The following is a 23,570-nucleotide window of genomic DNA, read 5'->3' on the forward strand; positions in this document are numbered from 1 at the left end:
TTTCTCTTGATATTCCTGTTGTCAAGCACCAGTGCTTGCATGCACACTTTCCATTTTTCAGCATGCATTTTTCATTTTTTTAAAAATTAAGTGTACACCTAAAAAATGTCATGATAAAGCAGCACTGGCGGGGTCTATGTTCATAATAAAGTTGGTCAGTCATGAATAAATCTGACTGTACTAAATATGTTTTCAGTTTACCCTGGTTCTTCTAAGTGGTCTCTGTCGATCACACAGATGGGCTTCTAAGCAGCTCCAGAAGCATCCAGAACCTCACAAGCTAATCTTCCTTTTCCCCCAATATCTGCCTATGATAGGTCGCTAGGCTCCACCCCTGTACACCTTGGTCACATGACCCTCATCCTCCTCCTCAGTTCCTTTTTGTCCGCCAAAAGAGAAACATCTTAAATTACCTCACAGGTTACTCTATTAGGGTTTATAATTTTTGTTTTATTTTTTCTGCCTTCTTAACATATTGCTCTCTTTATCATTTTGTGCTTTGCTTTTATTTGTGTTTAGTATTCCTTTTTAAATTCATCCCTCATTCTGAGGTGAATGCTGTGGTGATTTTATTCACTGCATGGCCTGCATTCTGGCCTTTAAACATTGTTTGAAATGCAAATCTGCCTTTCCCTCTGCCTTTCCCTCTTCAGACGGGCATAGTTTATGCTTATTCTGTCTGGGTGAAACCCACAGTACTGTATCCTGCACACACTGCCAGAAATTCTCAAGGCAGGCACAACAAAACAGGCAGTCTCAACTACACCTTCATTTGTGGGAAAGAGCCTTATCGGCTGAAATTATGGAGCTATCTGGCAATGGTTCTACAGATGGCCAACCAGACCGGGCTGTGTTATCTGAGGTGGTTGCGCTGCCACCAGGAGGGCCTGGGACTCCTTCGGGGACTCGCTCTGCCTCCAATTTACCGGTGTCCTTAACGGTGCTACAGAAAGCCCCCACGGTGACGCCGACGCCTGGAGCTGCCCCAGCTACTTCCTCAACCCCTGTGGGCTCCTCGATCGTTTCGGCAGGTCAAAAAAAGCACAAGAAATGGAAAGATAAGACCGCAGCCAGCTCAATACCGAAAACAAAATCAAAACTGAGTGTTCAGAGTCGAGTGTCGTCGGCACCGGCAGCCGCACATACACAAGACATGCCTGCCCTGAAGCACTCAGAGCCGTCCACGGAGCCTGCTAAATGCAAGGCAAAGAAGAAACACAGCAAACCCTGTTGGGACCGACAGAAATCGGGGCAGCAGCAGCCCACTGAGCCACTAAGAGTCTCTCCACACTCCCCGAGCGGAGTACTGACTGAAATGCAGGTGGCGAAACAGATGACCCCTGGACAGTCTAGAATGAGAATTTCCCGCTGTGAAGGGAATGCTCCCGTAAGTGTTGCAACTGCCTTTGAATCTGATCTGTCGGGGTTGGAGTCAGGGTGTTGGCAGTCTGCATTCTCTGGTGAAGATAGTGGTCCTGACGGTTATGTGCCCAGAACAAGCACTCTCCCCCCACATCACTCTATTAAATACTACCCAACATAGGATGACGATCTGTCAGATGAGAGTGATCCCAGAGGGTCTGAATACATGGGCCATTATCACTCCTCTTATAGAGTCTGGGACTATCTTAAGAGGGGCTATTGGGAGCAATCTGTGATGCCCAGAAGGGATTATTGCTCAACCTCCGGTTCTCCCTATCAGCGTGGGGAGAGAGCGGCTGACCATTTCAGAAGGGGTTCCCCTCCTTACAAGAAATATCGCTACCCCTCCCATGATGGCGCGAATACAGTAGCCTCACAGGTTCACTTACCCGAATCATCAAACCATGCCTGTTGCCTGTTCTCAGGCGGATCCGGCTACTCCTACTCATTGTAATGATTCGTCTAGTATAGTACCGAGCATAGGCAAAGGCGCTGAACTCCCTTTACTTTCCACATAGCCTATAGGGAATGTTCTACAATCGTCCTTGGATCCGGTCTGCCCGGTCCTACCCGAAAATATTTTGGAATCATCAGACTCCTCTAGTAACTCTGAACCAGATTCTACCGCTTCCTCCTCAAGCAAGGATGCTCCTGACTTAAAGCATGCTCGTCAGCAGGGAACGACTGATCCCTCATCTCCATCTGGGGACTACAAAGTGTTTCCTTCTTATATGTCTAAGCTGGCCGGTGCCCTAGGTATCCAATCACAAGAGATACCTAAACCGTCAGCAAATCCGTTGTTTGACGTTTTGGAGCCTGGTTTGTCTCAGTGTGTGGTAATTCCAATGAATCAGGCTCTCTTAGACATCGCTCAAAGTTATTGGGAAAAACCATCTTCTGTCAAGGCAGTTTCCAGAAAAATAGAAAACTTGTATAAAATTCGAGCAGAATACTCCACTTTCTTGCTTAAACATCCTGCATTGAACTCTATTCTAGTAGAGGCAGCACAGACTAAGTCTAAAAATAAACTCCTCTCCACTGCAGTAGATAGGGAAGGATGCAGGCTGGAAGCTATGGGCAAGCGAATATATTCCAGTTCTGCAATGCAGATGAAGATCGTGAACTACCAAGCCTGCATGTCCAGGTACAACCATCTCTTATGGGGAAAACTGTCGGAGCATCTAGAGTCCCTCCAACCACCACAACGAGAGGCTATCCTCTCCCTTCAGAAGGAGGGTTACAAGCTGAGTAAGCAGCTCCTTCATACTTCCAAACATTCGACCGATTTGGCAGCCAGGCCTCTGACTACATCTATCTCCTTGCGCCGTTATGCCTGGCTTTGATCCTCCAGCCTACATACTGAAGCAAGGACCAGAATTGAGGACTTTCTTTGATGGTTTGGCATTGTTTGGAACTCAAACGGATGAGATGATGGAACGTGTGCAGAAGCTGCAAAAGACAGCAAAGTTCATTAGCTTCATCCTTGCATCTTTGGCACCTAGATATAATAGGTCCTTTCATTCACAGCGTCCGTACCAACACTGTCTGGCTGCACCCAATACTTATGACCACTCCTTTCGGCAGCACCATTACCCTCAGTACAACCAGCAGTACAGAAAGCGACAGTACCAGAACGCCAAGCCGGGCCACCAGAAGTCCAAGCCTGTGCCCTTCCAGAAAAGGGCATGACTACCCTTTTCTTGGATCCCGACTGAAACCATTCCAGAGCCAATGGGAAAGCAGAACTATGGACCCTTGGGTCCTCACCATCATCAGGCTGGGTTACGCAATAGAGTTCTTACAGCTTCCTCCAGACTCAGGCATAATGTCTACCCCTACGAACCCCATACTCAAAGAGGAGATATGTACCCTCCTTCTCAAGGGAGCAATCAAGCGTGTATCAGCTCATCGGCTGGACAGCCACTTCTCCCGGTATTTTACCGTACCAAAGAAAGACGGAGGCCTAAGGCCTATTTTAAATCTTTGTCTTCTAAATACTTATGTGCTTCAGAATGCTTACAATTTCAGACATTATGACTTTCCTGTCGGAAGGAATGTGGTTTGTGTCCATTGACCTCAAAGACTCCTACTACCACATTTCCATCCACCTGCAACACTGGAAATACCTTTTGATTTCAAATAGAAGACATCTACCAATTCAGGGCCATGGCTTTTGGACTTTCCTCGGCACCGAGAGTGTATACGAAATGCATGGTGGTTGTCATGGGTTATCTGCAAGAAAGAGGGGTTCAAATATTTCTGTACCTTGATGATTGGCTGCTGGCAGCTTGCTCTCTGGACCGCCTCCGCAAGGACCTCCACATGACTATAGAACTACTGACAGATCTGGGTCTATCAGTCAATTACAAGAAATTGCAACTACACCCCACACGATGCATCAGGTTCCTGGGGGTCATGTTAGACTCTGTGTCCGTGACAGCGCATCTGCCGGAAGACCGTATTCTGAATATTCAGCAGTTGGCATGTTATGTTTACAGTCAGGCTCTTCACCCAGCAAGGACATTGCAAAGAATGCTAGGTTTCATGGCCTCCACGACGGCTACTCTGCCAACAGCCAGGCTCCATATGAGACCTCTGCAGCGATGGTTCCTCGATACCTTCAGACTGGCGAGAGACCACAAATCCAAATTGCTGAAGGTCCCGACTCAGATTCGCTGTTCTCTGAAATGGTGGATGACTGTACGGAATTTGAAACAATCAACTCCGTTCCACAAGCCATCTCCCCAAGCTCAAGTGATGACAGATGCTTCAGAAGACGGTTGAGGAGCGCATCTGCGAGACCTTTGCATAAATGGTCATTGGACCAAAGAAGAATCCAACCATCATATAAATTACTTAGAGCTCTTGGCCGTATACAAGGCCTTTAAAGGTTTTTTGCCAGAGGTACGAGACTGTCATGTACAAATCATAACAGACAATACAACAAACAAGGCCTACATCAACAGGCAAGGAGAGATGGGATTTCATGCTCTTTTGATGCTAACACTCAAACTCTGGCATTGGGCCCTAGAACACCACATGGTCCTTTCCTCCGTGCACGTCAAGGGACTGAACAATTCCTTGGCAGACTCACTGAGCCATTCGAGTCACACATCTTATGAATGAAAATTGGACCCGGACGTGTTGCATACCATCTTCAGTCTCTCGGGCTCCCCGGTAGTCAACTTGTTCGCAAGCGAGGCCAATCGCCAGTACCCTCTCTACCACTCCAGGGGAGGAATCAGGAAAGGTTCGAGGGGCGATGCATTTGCGACCAACTGGTCGGGGAAATTTCTATATCTGTTTTCTCCAATTCCCCTTCTGCCTCGAGTTCTCAAAAGTTGGACCTGGACTTGGCAGACTGCATTCTGATAGCCCCTTGGTGGCCACATCGGCCGTGGTTCCCTCATCTCCTGCACCTTTCGGGGAGCCGGTTCATCCGACTGCCTCTCCAACCATCGCTTCTGTCAATGCAGGACGGCTGCATTCTTCATCCCGACATACAGATGTTATGTTTGACGGCGTGGAGAATCCAGCTGCGTGGTCATCTAAGTTGAAAGAGGTTTTGGCGGCCAGTAGAAAGCCATCTACAATGAGGTCTTATGCAGCAAAGTGGCGACGTTTTTCAGAGTTCACGGCCTTGAAACATTTTCATGACCCGACCCGCACGACACTTGCAGCAATTCTTGCTTATCTATTGGATTTAAAGAAGTCGCCTCTCTATGTCATCTGTCAGAGTACATTTGGCCGCCATCTCGGCATTTTGGGAGGATGTTGCCTGTAAACCGTCCTTGTTCATATTAAGAGGTTAAGCAGTTTTTAAAGGGTCTCGCCCAATTACACCCAGATATGCCCTCTATAGCTCCTTCCTGGGATTTACAATGTGTGCTCACGGCACTTATGGGTGAACCATTCGAACCACTAGCAGCCTGTGACGTAAGGTTGCTGACTTTAAAAACTATTTTCCTTGTCGCAGTCACGTCAGCCAGGAGGGTAGGAGAGCTGAGGGCCCTGTGCTGTGACCCCCCGTTCCTGTTGTTTCAAAGAGAGAAAGTGGTGTTTCGAGTTGATGTTTCTTTTCTCCCTAAAGTAGTATCATCCTTTCATAGGTCCCAGCCTAGTTCATTGCCTGTATTCTTTCCCAATCCCACCACTGCCTTAGAGTGTAGGTGGCACACACTAGATGTCAGGAGAGCCCTGGCCTTTTATATTGATAGAACTAAGGCTTTCAGGGCCGCCCCATCCTTGTTCGTGGCTTATGGTGGGCCCCATAAAGGCAATAGAGCTTCCTCACAGTCCATCTCCTCTTGGATTGTGCACGCCATCAAGCTAGCGTACCAGGTGGCTGAACCGTTTCCCCCGAGTTCGCTATACGCTCATTCCACCAGAGCAATAGCTACATCCACTGCATTTGACAGGGGTCTACCTTTGGCTTCGATCTGCCAGGCAGCTACGTGGACGTCACCTTCATCCTTCATAAAGCATTATGCCTTGGATGTCAGAGCTCGGAAGGATGCTTCTTTTGGGAAATCGGGTTTGCAAGCTGTATTCAATTAACTGCTCCACTATTGCTCCAGTATTGCTGATGATTTCTATATGGTCTCTCTGCAGCTTCTTTTGCTGTTAGGTTCAATAAAGTTGTGTTTGTTCTACGTTGGCCTTGTCTTCCTGGCTCTGTACGTTGTATTTAGGGAAAAGCCTTGTGTCATGGGCTCTGCCCCTCCTCCGTAGTTCTGGAGCTTGCTATGCGCCCATCTGTGTGATGGACAGAGACCACTGCACTTGCAAATACATGAAAGTGCGCTTTATGTTCCTGTGCATAAGTAATAGGGGAATTAGGATTACCAGCTCTTGACCCCAGTAGCTTCATGGTTTCTGTCCTCCATTAAATTGCCCTTTCACTGTGCTGTGATGCTGTACACTTTCATTCAGCTTTTAAGGGCACCCTCCATGTTCATGGAATAGTAGCTTCTTAATCCTAAATTATCAGTGCAGAAAATGTTGATGCAGATGTATTCCACAATACTGCATTAGCTCACTAGAAACAGCTCACTTTTTTGTATGTCACTTTGCTATTTTTAAAAATGAAAAGTGGAATATAACTTGAATAAATTGTGAACAAATGCTGATGATGGCTCTGGATACAGCTTCTAATCCACAAGTTCTTTAGGGCATCAGTATGATTAAAATGTGTCAGTTTATCAAAATCTATGATCATTTTCATGTCTGACAAAGTGGTATGTTTTCTGAATGCTAAGAATGACATTTATGCAAGTTATGAGACCTGAATGGCAAAATCTTGAACTTTGAAATGCCATGGAAAGGCTTGAGTCCTAAACAAAATACACAATCTTTACTTGCTTGAAGTTTATATGTCTTCCTTGGTTTTGCCATGAAGCTTAACAACCACAGCACAAATTCAGTTCCACATAAGAGTTCTCCCCGCCCACCCCCAAATAGCGAGTTCCATGTTATGCAAATTTCACTTTGGATCTTTTGATTTAAATAATTAGATACTTCATTAATTGTGTGTATTGGTGAGATATCTTATTGCAGACTACTTGTAACATTCAGGAGTCCCTACCTGTCAATCCCTGCCTGTCACTTATAATCAGTTTGCAGCAATCCTCCGACTCCTCCAACCAATGCAGATGATACCGGAAGGAGACATAGCTTCTTAGATGAAAGGAGAGATTTGTAGGGAAATAGCTTAAAATAAAAGAACAATCTCTGAAAGGCAGTTTGAAGCATTATGTGGAGAGTTGAGGGTGGGGGAGAAACGTGTTAGAAAGTGTGTCAGAAGTGTGTTAGAAAGCATGTGCTGAATGATCTTGGGTTATTTGGAGTAGGCTGGACTCTAGCATCTCCTCTCGTCCAGATTAATAGATGACTTCATCATTTTGGCAGATGATGAAGGGTGCTCAGTCTTGATGCCAGTCTCCCTCTGTAGATCTGTTAATAAGAACGTCTAGTTTTGCATTTACTGTAGTGAAACCAGTATGATTCCAAATTCAACATTTCCTGTTTACATGCTTTTCAACACTACAGGAAGCATGTATTCATTATTTCCAAGTTGTTTGTTTGTTTTATTCATTCATTCAGTTTCTATACCGCCCTTCCAAAAATGGCTCAGGGCGGTTTACACATAGAAATAATAAATAAATAAGATGGATCCCTGTCCCCAAAGGGCTCACAATCTAAAAAGCAATATCAGATAGACACCAGCAACAGTCACTGGAGGTAATGTGCTGGGGGGTGGATAGGGCCAGTTACTCTCTGCCTGCTAAATAAAGAGAATCACCACATTAAAAGATGCCTCTTTGCCAAGTTAGCAGGGCTTGCTGAATATATGTTTGCACTTGGAATGCAAATTTCTGCTAGAGTGAATTGCTATCCATTCGTGATGAATGGCTGCCACCTTGTGACAAATCTTTTTATTGCAACAGTTAATGTTAAAATTATATGGCACTAGTGGCATTTTGCAGCTATCTGGTGATGCTTGAGATGGCTCGTAACATATGATAAACTCAATATATAGAGATTATGGGTTGTTTTTTTAAATTGAACACTACTGATATGCTATGCTGGGTATTCTTTCTGGGTATATGCTATATCTGGGTATTCTTTGTCAGACAAGAATGCATGGGAAGCTAAAACAAAATAATGGAAGAGTGGCTTCTTTTAGCCTTGTGTAAACCTGCCAGGCACAACTTCTAATCCACCAAGTCGAACATAATCTACCAACCACACTGCCAAGTGCTATCTGTTTTCCTCTGGCTGCTTAAAACCTTTGAGCATAATGGTTTTAAATCCCATTGAATTCAGTGGGAGAGTAAAGCATATTCATGAAGTGGTTTTTCATGGATGTTTTATTTTTGAGATTTGTTTTGATTGGGGGCTGCTTTTCTGTCTTACCAGTGAGCTAAAATGAAGCACTTGGAAATTCTATGGATTTTGTGTGAACATTCAAAGCTCTGTTTTAAATTTTTCAATTTCTCGATTGAAATCTGGGACATAGAAGTGCTTGCTTAACTTTGGCTCAAGTTCATAAGTGTGTAAGGGCTGGTGCAATTTTGAATATTTATGGGTTAGAGGAATGGAAGTAACTGCAGTATGCAAAAAACAAAGGTTTTTGCATCCAGCTTTTTCCTGTATATTGAACGATTCCTATGTTGAGCTTCTTAGTCATTGCAGGTTTGTCTACTCTGTACATATATCAAGCGTGACTTCTAGGCTTTAGAACTCTCATACTTTCACCCTATGCTTCACTTCCATCAGTATTTTTCAAGGGTGGTGAATTACCCACCGTAATGATGATCCTTCATTTTGAGTGGTTTCATTTTTATTGCTTCCTGATGGAAGACTTTTGAATACTCCGGATGCTGAAAGGCATCATCTCATATTGTGCAGGAGATGGCAGTGGTAAACCCCTCCTGTATGCTACCAAAGACAACCAAGGGACTCTGTGGTCACCAGGAGTAGACACTGACTTGGCAGCACACTTTACCTTATAAATATACGGATACCATCAGATTTAATAGGAAGGAAAGCATTGCTTGTGGATACATGATAGTTGATGCTGGGGGTGGTGGTATTGAAAACTGGTGGCACAATGTGTGTGAACTCTTTTTGTTGAAAAGTGGTATAAATATTCTAAATATTTTTATTAAATAAATATTAAGACCACAGCTTAGAAACGCCCCAGACATACCTCTGGAAAGACCTGGAGAATTTTCCTGCTCCTCAGTGCTGCTGATTCCCAGCCTTGTGAGACTGATCCACCATAGTGGGCTGCTGCAGAATCCTTGGAATGCTTGTGGATTTGTGAGATCCATGAGGCGCTTGAAGCATTGTTGTACTACCTATTGTGCCTTTATTATGGTACATGGTGGTAATTAATTCATTTTAAATGTTAGTTCACTGGCACAGTGGGTTGTGAATTGGTTGGTAAGTTTGCAGTTATAGAAATGCTTACTAGGAGATAAGCCTTATTGAATCTAGTAGGACTTACTTCTTAGTAAGCATGTATAGGAATGCACTGTGACTTTGAAAATGAAATCTCCTATAAAAGTGATGACAATTACAGTTTAAGTTGTGTGAAGGAAATATTGTTGTGGTGCCTATGCATCATTCCCAACACTGGGCTCTGTGACTGCACAGCAGCCACCACAGAAGAATTTGTGAGATCCATGAGGCGCTTGAAGCCCCACCCTTCATGCTCAGTGCCTATTGGTGGCAAGCGCCTCTTCTCCTCACTTCCTTTCTGTCTGCTGTGCTGTGCGTTTTCCTTTTGGATTCACTCTGCATCTCCATTCTTGAAAGAGACAAAAGTTTTTTTGTCATTCTCTTATCCTTACTCTGACTCTTGCATTGTTTGTTTTTCTCTGACTATCCGTTTGCCTAATGTTTTGGACTTGGTTTTATCTTCTTTTTTCTGGACTTGACCTTGGACTGTTCATTGGCTACCCTTCGATTTTGATGTGGCTTCTCTGTTTTCGTGGCTTGACCTCGGACTCCTTTGACCTTTCTTTTTTTTTTTTAGCTCAGCTTTGTGAGTGACATCTGGTTTTCTTTCATGAGCTCTAAAAAAACCTTCCAAACACTGCACCTTGTGCTGTGGCAGTTTGCCATCCTTCGGCCATGAGCTCTGCCTATTGTGTCTTGGAGAGGACCATAATGTTAGAATTTGTAGAATCTGCTTGTCCTTCTCCAATCAGACCCGCGCTTTATGAAATGGCCCTTGGTCTGCTGACACAGATGGTGACATCAGCATCTATCTCAAAGCCAGCCTTGACACTGAACCCCGCTTCCAACTCCAGTTTGACCTCCTTTAAAAAGCCAAAGGACAGACTGAAGGAGTCTTGTAGGGAGTCTCATAAGGAAAAGTAAAAGCATAAGCATTCTGACTCCTCTCTTTCATCCTCAAAATGACTGAGGACATCAGATTCACCTATGGAGTAACACTCTAAGCCATCTTCCAAATTGACACAGAGGTCGTCGGCGTTGGAGGCATTATCAGGCCATATGGCTGTCTCAGTGTCGTCGATGACCACTGCTCCTCCCTCTACGTTATAGCCTGCTGGGCACCCTTCAGGATCAACATTCAAGATACCTCTTTGCACTCAATCTTCATCTCTTCCTTTGACATCGATGCCACAGATGGTCCAAGTCATTCACTCATCATCATCTGCTTCAGAATTTGCCATCAGTTATTATCTTCCACCCCTGACTTCTGTCACTGTCCAATCTTTTATGTCGAAGCTGCGTCACACAGTGCCTTCAACTATCTCAACTGCACACCCCTCGCCCAGAACTGTTCCATTTATGTAGATGGTTGCTCTTCTGCAACAGTCTCCAGCACCACTGATACAGACCTTTTGACCTTGGAATATATTTGATGTCGAGACATGTTCCTGATTTTGAATCATTGTTAGAGTTGCTTCTTATGACAGTGGGATTGACATTTAAGGGCTTTGGCCTTCATGGGGCTCAATGTCAATGATGTCATCACCTGGAATCCCCAAGGTCCCCACAGGGCTGTCCTTAGAGAGCCCTCGTGGGGTGCGGGGCCCGGGACAAATCAGCCAGTGCACGGCCCCATTCCAGTTAATTCTAAGGGGGTTTAAAAAGCGGGACCCAGGGCACTTGCCCTGCTTGCCATGCCCTAAAGACAACCCTGGGTCCCCATGACCCCATCTCCCTGATAGAGATTCTACCAGTCTCTCTGGTCAGAACCATTCCAGTGAGCCCTATGGTTACAACTACTCCAGTGACTTCACCAGCATGCATTCCTCCAGTTGAGCTTCCCTCTGCCAGCTCGTCTCCCTTTCGATGCAGGCTGGATTATTGGAGTTGCTCAGGTGCATTGGACTATGGCTATATGTGGAAATGGATTATTTCTGTGATTCTATGTTGGTCGATGTCCTCGTTCCCCTATGATTCTGAGGAGTTTTGCCATTGGAAGCTAAACAAGCTTAAGTCTTCACTCACTCCTCAAACCCAACCATTTGACCCCTTCAAATGTCCAGTTAACCCTATGCCATTGAACCCTTCACCAGTCACTCCTGCTCTACCTATAACTCCTAACACTCTTGCTCCCATGTCCCTGCCACAGCTTCCTGCCCATAGATTCTCTAACACCACCTCAAGCACCAGTTCCACCAGAGAAACCTCCCCCGGATGGGAATCCCTCCTCTTCTTCTGATTCTGACACTGACTCTGATGCAGCTGAGATGCCATCTGGCCCTTCACCAGATGTCTACATCCCTAATCATCCTCCAGTTTCTCCAACAGAGGAAACGAAGTCATCTGAGATGGCAAAGGCTCTAGACCTTGAGCTAAAATCTCCAGCTAAGACTGTGAGTGACTCAGTCTATGATTTTGTGGCCACTTCAATAACAGCAACACTGGCAGCTCTCCCCATGCTACCCATTTTGGTGAACTCCACTAAGGCTGCTTGGGAAGCTCCATCTTCTGCAGTCTCAACCTCATGCAGGCTTGAGAATTTTTATCCTGTTCAATAACAAGACTGCCAATTTCTATGTAAGCATCCTCAATCCTATTCACTAGTAGTGGATTGCACTCTGGGTTCTAAGTCAGGGAAACGTCGCTCTGCCCCTGTGGGCAAGGGAGACAGAAAATTTGATTCAATGGGATGTAAAATATATTCTTCCTCATTACTTGGTATGAAGGTCTCAAATTACTTGGCCTGTATGGCCAAGTTTAATTCTATCTGGAAGGGCTTTCAGGAGGACATGCAAGAGGCTCCTACACACTTATAAGCCCGTTTTTAAGGCTCTTAATGCCAGGTTAGGGCATGTTACCCCATGGGTCCCTCAGGACTGTGAAGCATCTGACAGTAACCAAGTAATGCACCATGGCCAGTGCAGTTACACTTTGCAGGCAGCTTAGGTCCTCGTCACTGCAACAAGACGTGACAAAATCAGAAGACCTTGCTTTCGATGGTGAAGGTCTTTTTAGCAAAGAGACCAATGATTTCATGGGGGAAAGGATGAAGTCCTAACTCACCACACACACCTTGCTGACTTCTTCTGCTTCTACCACCTGCTATTTTGGCCAGAAATTCCACCATCCTGACAAATCGAGGTACTCCTATACGCATTCCGGTCACAGAGATTTCAGGCGCACTTACCCTCAAAATCAAAAGTGTCCTTTCTCCCAACATGGAAAACACCAAAAGACAAGGAGTCAAGAGGCCTCAAAACAAAATCTTTGACTCCTTAGAACCCTTGCCCATTACTCCCATTCTTTTTGGTATCTGGCTTTCCCCTGCTTAGCACATTGGCAACTCATCACCTCCGACACCTAGGTGCTAAGTATTGTTTCCACCAGCTACACCATCAAGTTCTTGTCCATTCTTCCCTTTATGGGAATAAAATCTGTCCTACGCTTCTTGCGGAGGTACAAGAACTCGTATCCAAAGGGGTAATAGTGCCAGTCTCCTCAGAGCACCAATGGGTAGGGTTCTGCGCTCAATACTTTCAGATAAAAAAGAAAGATGGTGGCCTATACCCATCCTAGACCGCCATCTGCTAAACTACTTTATTCTTGCCAGAAAATTCTGCATGCTCAAACTTCAGCAACATCTCCCCCTGTTATCTGAGGAGGAATGGTTCACCCCATGATGTAAAAGATGCCTATTTCCATTTGGCAACTACATTGAAAATTCCTGTACTTTGCAGTGGGAGAAAACATCTTCCAATACACTGCTCTTCCATTTGGCCTGTCTATGGCACTGTGTGTGTTTACAAAATGTATGAGTGTCGTTGTTGCCCATTTGAAGTCCCAGGAAATCTCTATCCTCCCATATCTAGATGACTGGTTGATCACGTCCAACAGGTCTCTTCTGCAGAATCATATAGAGGATGTCTTCTTTCTCCTGGGGAGGCTCGGCATTCAGGTGAACTGGAATTAACTAAATCTGGTTCTTCTAGTGATCATCTATCCTTTTACACACCCTCCCATCCACCCTGCTGGATTTACTGAAGGTGGACTCCGTGACTGAGGGGATGTGGAGTGGTGCAGTCACATATAGTGGTTGTGGGTGGGGTTTCCACCTGAATCAGGAGAATTGAGCTTGTTACATTCCAACAAGGTCTCTGCGCAGACGCATAGCCCATTGGTGTAAAAGGACAGATGACCACTAGAAGAAACAAAGTTACAGGTAAGCAACCTGTAGTTCTCCAGCATTCCCTGCAGTACATGGGGGCTATTCTTGATGTATCTGCAAAGAGAGCCTTTGTTGCCCCAGAAAGCCAGCAGTTGATTCGATCCATCCAACACCTTTTAGGCCTCATAGCTTCATGTACTGCCACAATACCTTTTGTGAGACTTCACATGCACCACCTCTAGCTGTGGCTTTTCTCTGTATTCTGGCCCAGTGTGGGCAATTTAGACCTCCACTTGGTGATTCCATCCTCCGTTCTGCATTCCCTCCTGTGGTAGACTCGATCAGAGAGTCTGAATGTGGGCCTTCCTTTCCAACCTCCAGCACCAACTCTTTCACTCACAAGACACCTCCCGGATAGGATGGGGTGCTCACTGCAAAGGCCTGAGTGCCAGAGGCCTCTGGAATCACCAGCAAGTTTCTCTTCACATCAGCTTTCTAGAACTTATGGCAATATTCCTGGCCCTAAAGTCCTTCTTGCTACTCCTTTTAGGGAAGGCTGTTCAAGCGATACTAGAGAACACCTTGGCCATTGCATAACTGAATCACCAAGGTGGAACAATCTCCAAATCGCTTTGCAATCTGTCCACCCAAATATGGGACTGAATTAACCACAGTATTTACCCATTGGCCCTACATATTGCAGGGGTAGTTAACATTCTGGCAGATGAGCAGGCAGACCAATGATACTTTCCAATACAAATGGGAATTTCACCCAGCTACTCTGAACTTCCTTTTCCAGCTGTAGGGAAAAAGAAATTCCCCAAGTAGATTGGTTCTCCACAAGGGACAACAGAAAGTGTCCGGCATATTGCTCCAAAATGAGGATGAGAATGGGATGATTGGGGGATGCTTTCCAGAGCCCTTGGATAGGCAAATTATTTTCTCTTTCCCCCCTTCCTGCTCCTCTCCAGGGTGGTCAGCAGGATCTCAGTACATCAGACAAATTGAATCCTACTCACCCTGTGGTGGCCTCCAGCCCCAGTTCCCTATCCTCTTCCATCTCTCCCACAGGTCACACTGATGTCTTGATCATCTCCCGGACCTCCTTCAGCAGTCCAACAGGCAAATGCGTCTTCACAGCCTGAAGACCTTGAACATAACAGTGTAGAGGCTGACCTAAACAATATTCTTCTCCATGAATGAAAGGCCTCTGTGAGACGTGCCTATTCCTGCAAATGGAAAAGCTTCTTGGTCTATACATGCTTCAGAGGATTTGATTCTGTTAAAGCAACAGTTTATCAAATCTTACTCTACCTGTCTTCATATAAACAGTCTGGTCTATCAGACTCTTCCATTATGGTACATTTATCTGCAATGCACCCAGGATGCGGATCCACACCAGTTTTTTTCACATCCAGAATGCAAAATGTTTTTGAAGGGACTGCACAATCACTTAAAGAGCCCATAGAAGCTTGCACTCACTGGACATCAGAAGGGCTGCGCTGTGCTTTACTACCTGGCATGCACCAAGGACTTTAGATGCAGTTGCAGACTATCAGAATGGTTGGTCCAAGTTATCCTCTTTTGCTATAAGAAGCAAGGAGATTCTCTTCCCATTAACATCCATACCCTTTGCACTAGAACGGTGGCTGCTTCCGCTGTACACCTGGTGGGTATTAACTTCACTGACATCCGTAAAGCTGCTACCTGGTTGTCGGATCAGCATTACACTTTAGACATCCCACTCTGTGGCTGAGGCTGGTTTTGGGTGTTCTGTTCTTAAAAACAAAAACAAACAAACCCCCCACTTTAATTCCCCATCTCCTGCTGTTTGGGAGCTAGCTACTCGCCCAATGTTGGAAATGATGCTTAGCCATCACAAAGATAAACAGGTTGCTCACCTGTAGCTTTTGATTCTGGGGTGGCTTGGCATCATTCACAACACCCACCCAGCCCCCCCTCTCTTCAGATTGACTTAGTGCTTCCATGCTGTCCAGTAGAAGCTGCAACATCATATCGTCCTTCAGGAACTGAGGAGAAGAGGCGCTTGCCACCAATAGACACCGAGCATGCTCTGCACGCGAAGGGGTGGGGCTTCAAGTGCCTTGTGGAGCTCACAAATCCTTCCACAGTGGCTGCTGTGCAGGCGCAGAGCCCAATGTTGTGAATGATGCCAAACTACCCAAGGATCAAAAGTTACATGAGAGCAACCTGTTCATTTTTAGTTCGTTGCAGGCAGCTATAGTTGAACTTTCGGAGGCCCTCCCCTATCTTCCTTTGCTGTTTGAGTTGGCCAAGGAAACTCAATCTTGGAAATCCACAATCTTAATTCTTAATTGACCTTCAGGAGAGCCCTTAAAACCTATCTGTTTGGCCTGGCCTTCCAGGGTTTTAATTAGTTTTAATTGTTTTAATGCTCTAACCTGGTTTTCAGGGTTTTAATTGTTCTGATTGTTTAATTGTTTTGTAAGATGTCTTAATTAATTGGTGTTTATATTTCTGTTTTAATTGTTATTGGTTTTAATGGTTTCTGTTTTAATTGTAAACCACCCTTAATTGTAGTAATCAAGCATGTCATTAAGTTTTAACAAAATGCTTCTTTTTAGTGGCATTTATTTTCAACTGGATTGGATTTTGCTTATCATTCTGCATAACTAACACCATAGCAGGAAGATACGGTGCAATCTGTGGATTTGGACTGTCCCTGATCAAATGGATTCTTATTGTTCGGGTAAGTGTTTTTGATCATGGATTTTAATTTGTTTGCATGTTTGTGTAATATTCCTGAAAATTGTGCTTAATAGTATATTCTTGAATGCTTGAATATATGTACATTAGTTATTGTTGTTCCATTTTGGCCAAGAATTAACTTGTGAGAACACACATTACAGTGGTCTAATGCTTTTAATAGTAACACCAAAAGTCACTTTTTAATCAAATGGGGATCTTGGGCTGTCTCCTAAATAAATGTAAAAGGCTTCTTGCTAGTCTGTCCGGGCAAGTTCCCTATAGGAATTTGCACTATTAATATTTATATACCGCTTTTCATCAACATTTTTTTCCAAAGTGGTTTACGTGGGGGTGGGGGTGTAAATAAATAAATAAATAAGATGGTTCTCTGTCCCCAAAGGACTCGCAGTCTAAACTCCAACAATGGCCGTGGAAAGGATGCTTTGCTGGAGTTAGGCACACAAAGCAGCCTCTCTCAGGCTTGTGAATCCATTGAAGACTGCAGCATTTTATTTATTTATTTATCAATCATATTTCTATACCAACTAATATGTATATCTCTAGGTGGTGTACAAAATTTAAAATATTTAAAAGTTACAAATTAAAATACATAATAAAAACAATAGAATAAAATAGAAATTAAAACAAGTTTTAAAATTATTAAAATTAATCCTAATTAAAAGCCTGTGAAAACAGGAGAGTCTTGAGGTTCTTCCTGAAAACAAACAGAGAAGGAGATGCTCTTATTTCAGTAGGGAGCATATGCCAAAGCCCCAGGGCAGCCACAGAGAAGCCCAGTCATGGGGTCACCACAGGACAAGCCAGTGGCATCCATAACCGGACCCCTCCAAAAGATCGCAACAGGCAGCAGGGTTTATGACAAAGGATGCACTGTCTTAAATAGCCTGGACTGAAGCCGTTAAGGACTTTATAGGTAAGAACCAGTACTTTGTATTTCACCTGGAAACATATCGGCAGCCAGCAGTGGTCCCTCTAATTTTTTTCATCTCTGTGCGGAATGAGTTTTGTTCTGGGCAGCAGTATCAAGGCATTGTGTGCGCAGATGCATTCAGAGTGGAGCCTTCCTAATTCAACCTGAGCGGGATCTAAAATTAACTTAGCAGACATTAGAAAACGTATGAGCGCACAGGGAACAGTGGCAGCCAGTGCAGTTCTTTAAAAACCGGTCTTATATCATCCTTTTGTGTTGTCCCAGAGACCAATCTGGCTGCTGCATTCTGTACCAATTGTGGTTTTCAGACTATGTACAAAGGCAGCCCCACGTAGAATGCATTACAGTAGTCAAGCCTGGAGGTTACCAGCATATGTACCACTGTTTTAAGGTCATTCACTTCTGGAAATAGACATAGCTGATGTATCAGCCGTAAAAAGCACTCCTGGCCACTGCCTCAACCTGAGAAACCAGGGAGAGCTTTGGGTCCAGGAGCACTTCCAAGCTATGTACCTGATCTTTCGGGGGAGTGTAGGCCCACCCAGAATAGGCAGATCTAAACCATCTCTAGGGTCCCGACCCCCCCCCCCCCCGCCCAGTCAGTACTTCTGTCTGATTGGGATTCAACTTCAGTTTGTTATCTCTCATCCAGACCATCACCACCTCCAAGCAGGCATTTAGGGAAGATATGCCATTTAATTGCCAGGTTGCCGGCAGAAAAGTGTGTATAAACTGCAAAAGAGGATTTTTTGCCATGTGCCACAAATGGCATGGAAGATATGCCATTTCCTCATGAGGTTGGCATGGAGAAGTAGGTCTGGGTTTCATTAGCATATTAATAACACCCAGCACCAAACCTCCTGATGATCTCTCCCAGTGGTTTCATGTAGATGTTAAAAAGCATTGGAGACAGTATGGAGCCTTGTGGGACTTCCCACTTCAGTTCTCACTTAGCGGATCAACAGTCTCTAAGCTACATCATCTGGAATCTGCCAGAGAGGTAGGAGTGGAACCACTGTAAAACAGTGCCACCCAATCCCACCTCCCTCAGATGGTCCAGAAGGATTCAATGGTTTATGGTATCGAATGCCAGATCAGCAGAGTCACACTCCCTATGTTAATAGCCAGTTGGAGATCATCCATCAGGCCAACCAAGGCAGTCTCAACCCCATAGCCCACACGAAATCCAGTTTGAAATGGGTCTAGAAAATCTACATCATCCAAAACTGCCTGGAGCTGAGAGGCCACCACCTGCTCAGCCACCTTGCCCAACCATGGAAAATTAGAAACAGGTCTGTAATTAGCTAACTCTGAGGGATTCAGCATAGTTTTCTTCAAAACTGTTCTAATAATAGTCTCCTTAAGACAAGGAGGCATCCTGCCCTCCCTCAGAGAAGCATTGATAATATTTACCAGACCCTCTCTGATAATATGATTATCAGATGAGATAAGCCAATTTGGGCAAGGGTCAAGAGAACAGGTTGTAGGACGTACAGTCCGAAGCATTTTGTCTACTTTTTCAGGAGTCACAAACTGAAAATGATCCAATCTAACCCCATGAAAGGAGTTGCTGGACACCTCCACAAAAGATTCTGCAGTAACTGTGGAATCCAACTTGGCCTGAATCAGAGAGATTTTATCTGCAAAAAAGTCATTAAAAATGTCACACCGAGTGACTGATTGTTCCATATTTCAATTTAAGGAGGAGGGAGTACATACTAGCCCTCTCACAACCCTAGACGACTCAGCTGAACATGAATTTGTGGAAGTAATGCGGGCAGAAAAGAACTGCTTCTTTGCCACTCGCACTGCCAGTGCATAGGTCTTAAAATGTGCTCTGTGTTATGCCCGAGCAAAAACAGAGGGAAAAGACCCCACTCGTGACTAAGGCAAAAATATGTAAAGAGATCATATATTACAATAAAACAACTGAAAATATATGCTAATGAACAATGAGACAATGATAAGAAAATTAATGACTGGACCATAAATGACATCACATAATGAAACATGAATGATAATGGTCAAACATGAATAATGATGGTCAAAGCCATCTAGTGGAGGTACTCCTAAACAAGGCAAATGTGTGGCTGCTAAATAACTGAATGAGGCAGGCAGGCTACCTAACTGGCTACCAAACCAATAACAGCCAGTACTGAGGGACAAAAAGAAAATAATGTCTGAATACGGCTGCCAGATGATATAGATGCTGTCAGTAGCGTAGTCTCAGTAACATCCATGCAGGAGTTAAGAAGTGCAGGTTCCAAAGATGAATCCAGCTATGAGCGTTGCCTCAATAGAATGTAAGTTCCATAGATCTCAGACTCAGCCTCCACATGCCATTGTAGATAAATACGTACTTCATATGTCGAGATATGTATATCCAATCAGGTATACGGCTCTTTCCGGATATTCAAGCAAGCCGTTTCACCATAGCGACAGCATAGATAGGCTCTGGCCAGCCTGAGAAGTGAGTCATTGATGTTAGAGGAGGCTGATGAAGCTATGGCGAAACAGCTTGCTTGAATATCTGGAAAGAGCCGTATACCTGATTGGATATACATATCTCGACATATGAAGTTCGTATTTATCTACAATGGCATGTGGAGGCTGAGTCTGAGATCTATGGAACTTACATTCTATTGAGGCAACGCTCATAGCTGGATTCATCTTTGGAACCTGCACTTCTTAACTCCTGCATGGATGTTACTGAGACCACGCTACTGACAGCATCTATATCATTGTCTCATTGTTCATTAGCATATATTTTCAGTTGTTTTATTGTAATACATGATTTCTTTACATATTTTTGCCTTAGTCACGAGTGGGGTCTTTTCCCTCTGTTTTTGCTCAGTTGTATCCTTGTGACTGCCCTTGCTTTTGACCCTGTGTTAAGCCCAATCAGACTCGCACCGAGTCTTCCTCCACTTGCGCTCTAATCATCTACCTCGCTGCTTCAGCTCCCGTAACTCATCCAAATACCACGGAGCTGTCTTTAAGGCGAGTCGGAGTGGATGATTAGGAGCTACTGTGTCTACTGCTCTAGTAAGTTCATTATTCCATCTTTGTACCAGAGCAGAGCCAGAGCAGATTTTTGTACCAGAGCAGAACTCAAACAAACCCCTGCCCATTTCATGCCATGCTGCTGTCATGTCATGACACAGAGGAGGCAGAGTGTCTTAGGTTGGAATACAGAACATGGCCACAACAAAAGTGTACACTAGTGTTGCAGTTGCGGGAGTGAGGAAAGGAATACATATCCATTGATGGCCTGTGGGGCTAAGGCATATATTTGCCACCCATCACTAAAATGTAGTGGATGTGGTATAATACCAAGAGATGTATCTGATTAATAAGTACACTGATAGCCTTGTGTTTTTGTAAATGTGATAAATAAACTGACATCCATTAAATAATGAGAATGTTCCACAAAGTATTTCAAATTACCAATTTATGCAAACTGTGTTTATGGAGAAGGAATAAAAATATTCTACATCAAACTGGTTTGGTTTGGTCTGGTTTGGCGTCGAACTGAACCACCCCCTGTTCGGTCTGACCCCCGGCCTCTTCGGGGGTCTGTGAGGTTTTTTAAAATAAAAAAACAATTAAATGTTTTTCCTCTGGGGGCGTTCTCCAAGGCGGCAGCCTCCCTTTGGTCCAAAACCATCCTGTTCGGCTGTTCTTCGGCCCAGGCCATGCAGAGGCCTATTGCGCAAGCGTGGTGGCCTCCAAAAGGCTGCTGCACCGGGGGGGAAGGCCTGAATAACGGCCGAACAGCCAGTTTGGGACTGAAGGGAGACAGGCAGGAGGAGGGGGAACCTCCGTGGACCCTCACCGCCATGGAGAACTCCTCCCCAAGCAAAGCTCATGAACCCGCCCCCCCCACCAGACCAAACTGGAGGTGGGTGGTTTGAGGGGGTGCCGGACCAAACTGGTCCAGTCTGGAGTCGAACTGAACCAGACTAGCTGGTTCAGTGCACGCCCCTAGGTCCCACTCACCTGGTGCACTGATTGGTTGCGCCCAGGAGTTCACAAGCCTGTCAGTCAAGACAAGTGTTTAGTTCCTGTTAACTTGTTAGAGGGAGGGGAGACTGGTCACTACAGCCACCTTCAACAAGTAGTTGAAGTTTACAAAGTGAAAATCTGGATGAGTGTTCTTCCCGTAATAGGTCACTGACTAATTTTTAAGCTTGGTTAAAATACGATGAAGGTATAAGAATTGGAAAACCTCTTAAAGTATATAAGAGCCTCTGCATTAAATTCATTTTAACCACATTTATTTTGCCCCAGATACTCAACAGAATCATAGCCCACTGATTTGAAGTCATTTTTCATATGAATCAAAATTTTGGAAAAATTTAAATTTACTAATTGAGAGAATTTCCTAAAGATTACTATACCTGAATAGACAAAAAAAACTCTGGACACCACCTAAAACCCCAAACCCTACACTCATCAGGAACTTCTGTAGAACCTAAAGGCATGAAATCCTATTTGCCCCAATTTATGGAGTAACTGGATTAATTACCAAACTTTTGAACCAAAGAAATAAGGTTAGAAATTGAGACCTCTGGTTTATCAATAAAACACAAATGTTATATAAAAATATAAAATCAACTGCATATAAAATCAACTTGTGTTCAATCCCACCTAGTGCAATACCCTCTATGTTATCCAAATGTCTAATAGCACAGGCCAGGAGTTTGAACACCAAAAAAAAAAAAAAAAAAAAGGAGATCGTGAACAACCTTGACGTGTACCCTGTTCTAGCCTAATTGGAGGGGGAAATAGCCCATTGGTGATGACTTATGCAAGATAAACACTAGGCCCTATGTTGTCTTTTTGTTGTTGTTAGACATACTAGTTATGTGTTGGTATAAGGTAACATTTTGACTACTCTTTATCCTCCTTTCCTGTTGTTTTAGAGGTTATTGTGATTGTATTGTATCTTTATAGTGTATGGCTGTGCATTTGTGGCTTTTAATGAATTCTGTTGTAAGCTGCTATGGTTTTATATACGAAGAATGGTGGCGTATAAATCTTGTAAGTAAATAAATGAGCATGAAGTGGTTGGCTCAACATCTTAGTCATAGTGGTGATGGAAGGGGGAAAGTTGAAGCAACTTCTGCTCATCAATATTGTTGAGTTCTTTTCAGAAGTTGTGAAAGCCGTGTGGTGTTGGAAGTACAAGCCAATAACTGTGGGGAGTTTTTGGAGATATTTGATTAGTCTTTTTTATCAGTGAAGCATGCCATCTGGAGTCAGCCAAAAGCAAGATACCTGTCTCCAAAACCATCACACCCTATCCTCCAGCTGCCTGTTCAGATTCCCACATCAGAGAGGACAAAACCGTCTAACGTGCTCACTAACAGGAACGATTGAATTGGCCCTTCAAGGTTCATTTAGCTGCGTTCAGCTCACTGCTGGGAACTGAATGCAGGAGCATCTAGTTTGAAAATGAAAAGAGTTTAATGAATTGGGGGTCTTTTATGGGACCGGTATTCTTGGCAGCGATTATCAGTAGGGGGTGTACAGAAGGTCAAAAGCTCTCCTTTTGTGGGGTCAGCCAAACATCCCCATCTGATAAGATTAAACTAATGTGACTTTTGATGTTAATATCGAAAGCAGCAGGCTGCTGTAATATGTTTGGGATGGCAAACCCTGGAAAAAAGTGGGGGTGGCGGCTGGGAAGAACCAACACGATTAATTATAATGTTCAATATCTAATAATTCCATTGAATAATGCTCAATATAGTTTTTCACAGGTTGTTTGAGGCTTTTTTTGTTTGGGAGAAATGCCATACAAACCCTTTCCCTCTGTTCTAATGCTGTATAGAATATTTGCTTTCTCAAATGCATCTACTGTGATTTCGTTTATTCTTTCTCCATTTCTTGTAATGTCTTAAATGTGTGCTTGCTTTGGCAGTGATGTTCATATGTTGCTTACTGTATGTGAAGTAAAGCTTGCTTGATTTTATAAAGCTTATATATTACTTTACAATGTTTTCCATCCCTATGTTAGCCATCCTGGGAATAGCAATATTGAAGGTGCAGGATAGAAGTTTCTAAAATCAACTTATTTAGCAGAAACATATATTTTTGTTAAATACATGTTTTCTCTCCCACCCCCATCTCCTCCAGTTTTCAGATTACTTTACTGGCTATTTTAATGGACAGTACTGGCTGTGGTGGATATTTCTTGTACTTGGTAAGTTCTATTCAGAAACTTTAGACTTTGATGTTGAGTAATGTGATGACTGAATAGAAAAAGCCAAATTCTATTTGAGATATTGAGGGTAAATATGTGCATGTGTGCTCATCAAGTGATTATATTGT

General features: G+C 44.0%; 1 protein-coding gene across 2 annotated transcripts in view; it reads left to right on the forward strand.

The window, feature by feature from the left end:
• Positions 1–23,570, forward strand: part of NDFIP2 (Nedd4 family interacting protein 2) — a 71,971-nt gene that overhangs the window by 40,433 nt on the left and 7,968 nt on the right. For both annotated transcript variants that reach the window (XM_053306017.1, XM_053306019.1), the window contains 2 exons: positions 16,159–16,283; positions 23,376–23,442. In XM_053306017.1, the coding sequence (XP_053161992.1) occupies positions 16,159–16,283; positions 23,376–23,442 (192 nt within the window). The remainder of the gene's footprint in view (positions 1–16,158; positions 16,284–23,375; positions 23,443–23,570) is intronic.

Source organism: Hemicordylus capensis, chromosome 3 (genome assembly GCF_027244095.1).
Source record: "Hemicordylus capensis ecotype Gifberg chromosome 3, rHemCap1.1.pri, whole genome shotgun sequence".
In the NCBI taxonomy this organism is placed as follows: Eukaryota; Metazoa; Chordata; class Lepidosauria; order Squamata; family Cordylidae; genus Hemicordylus; species Hemicordylus capensis.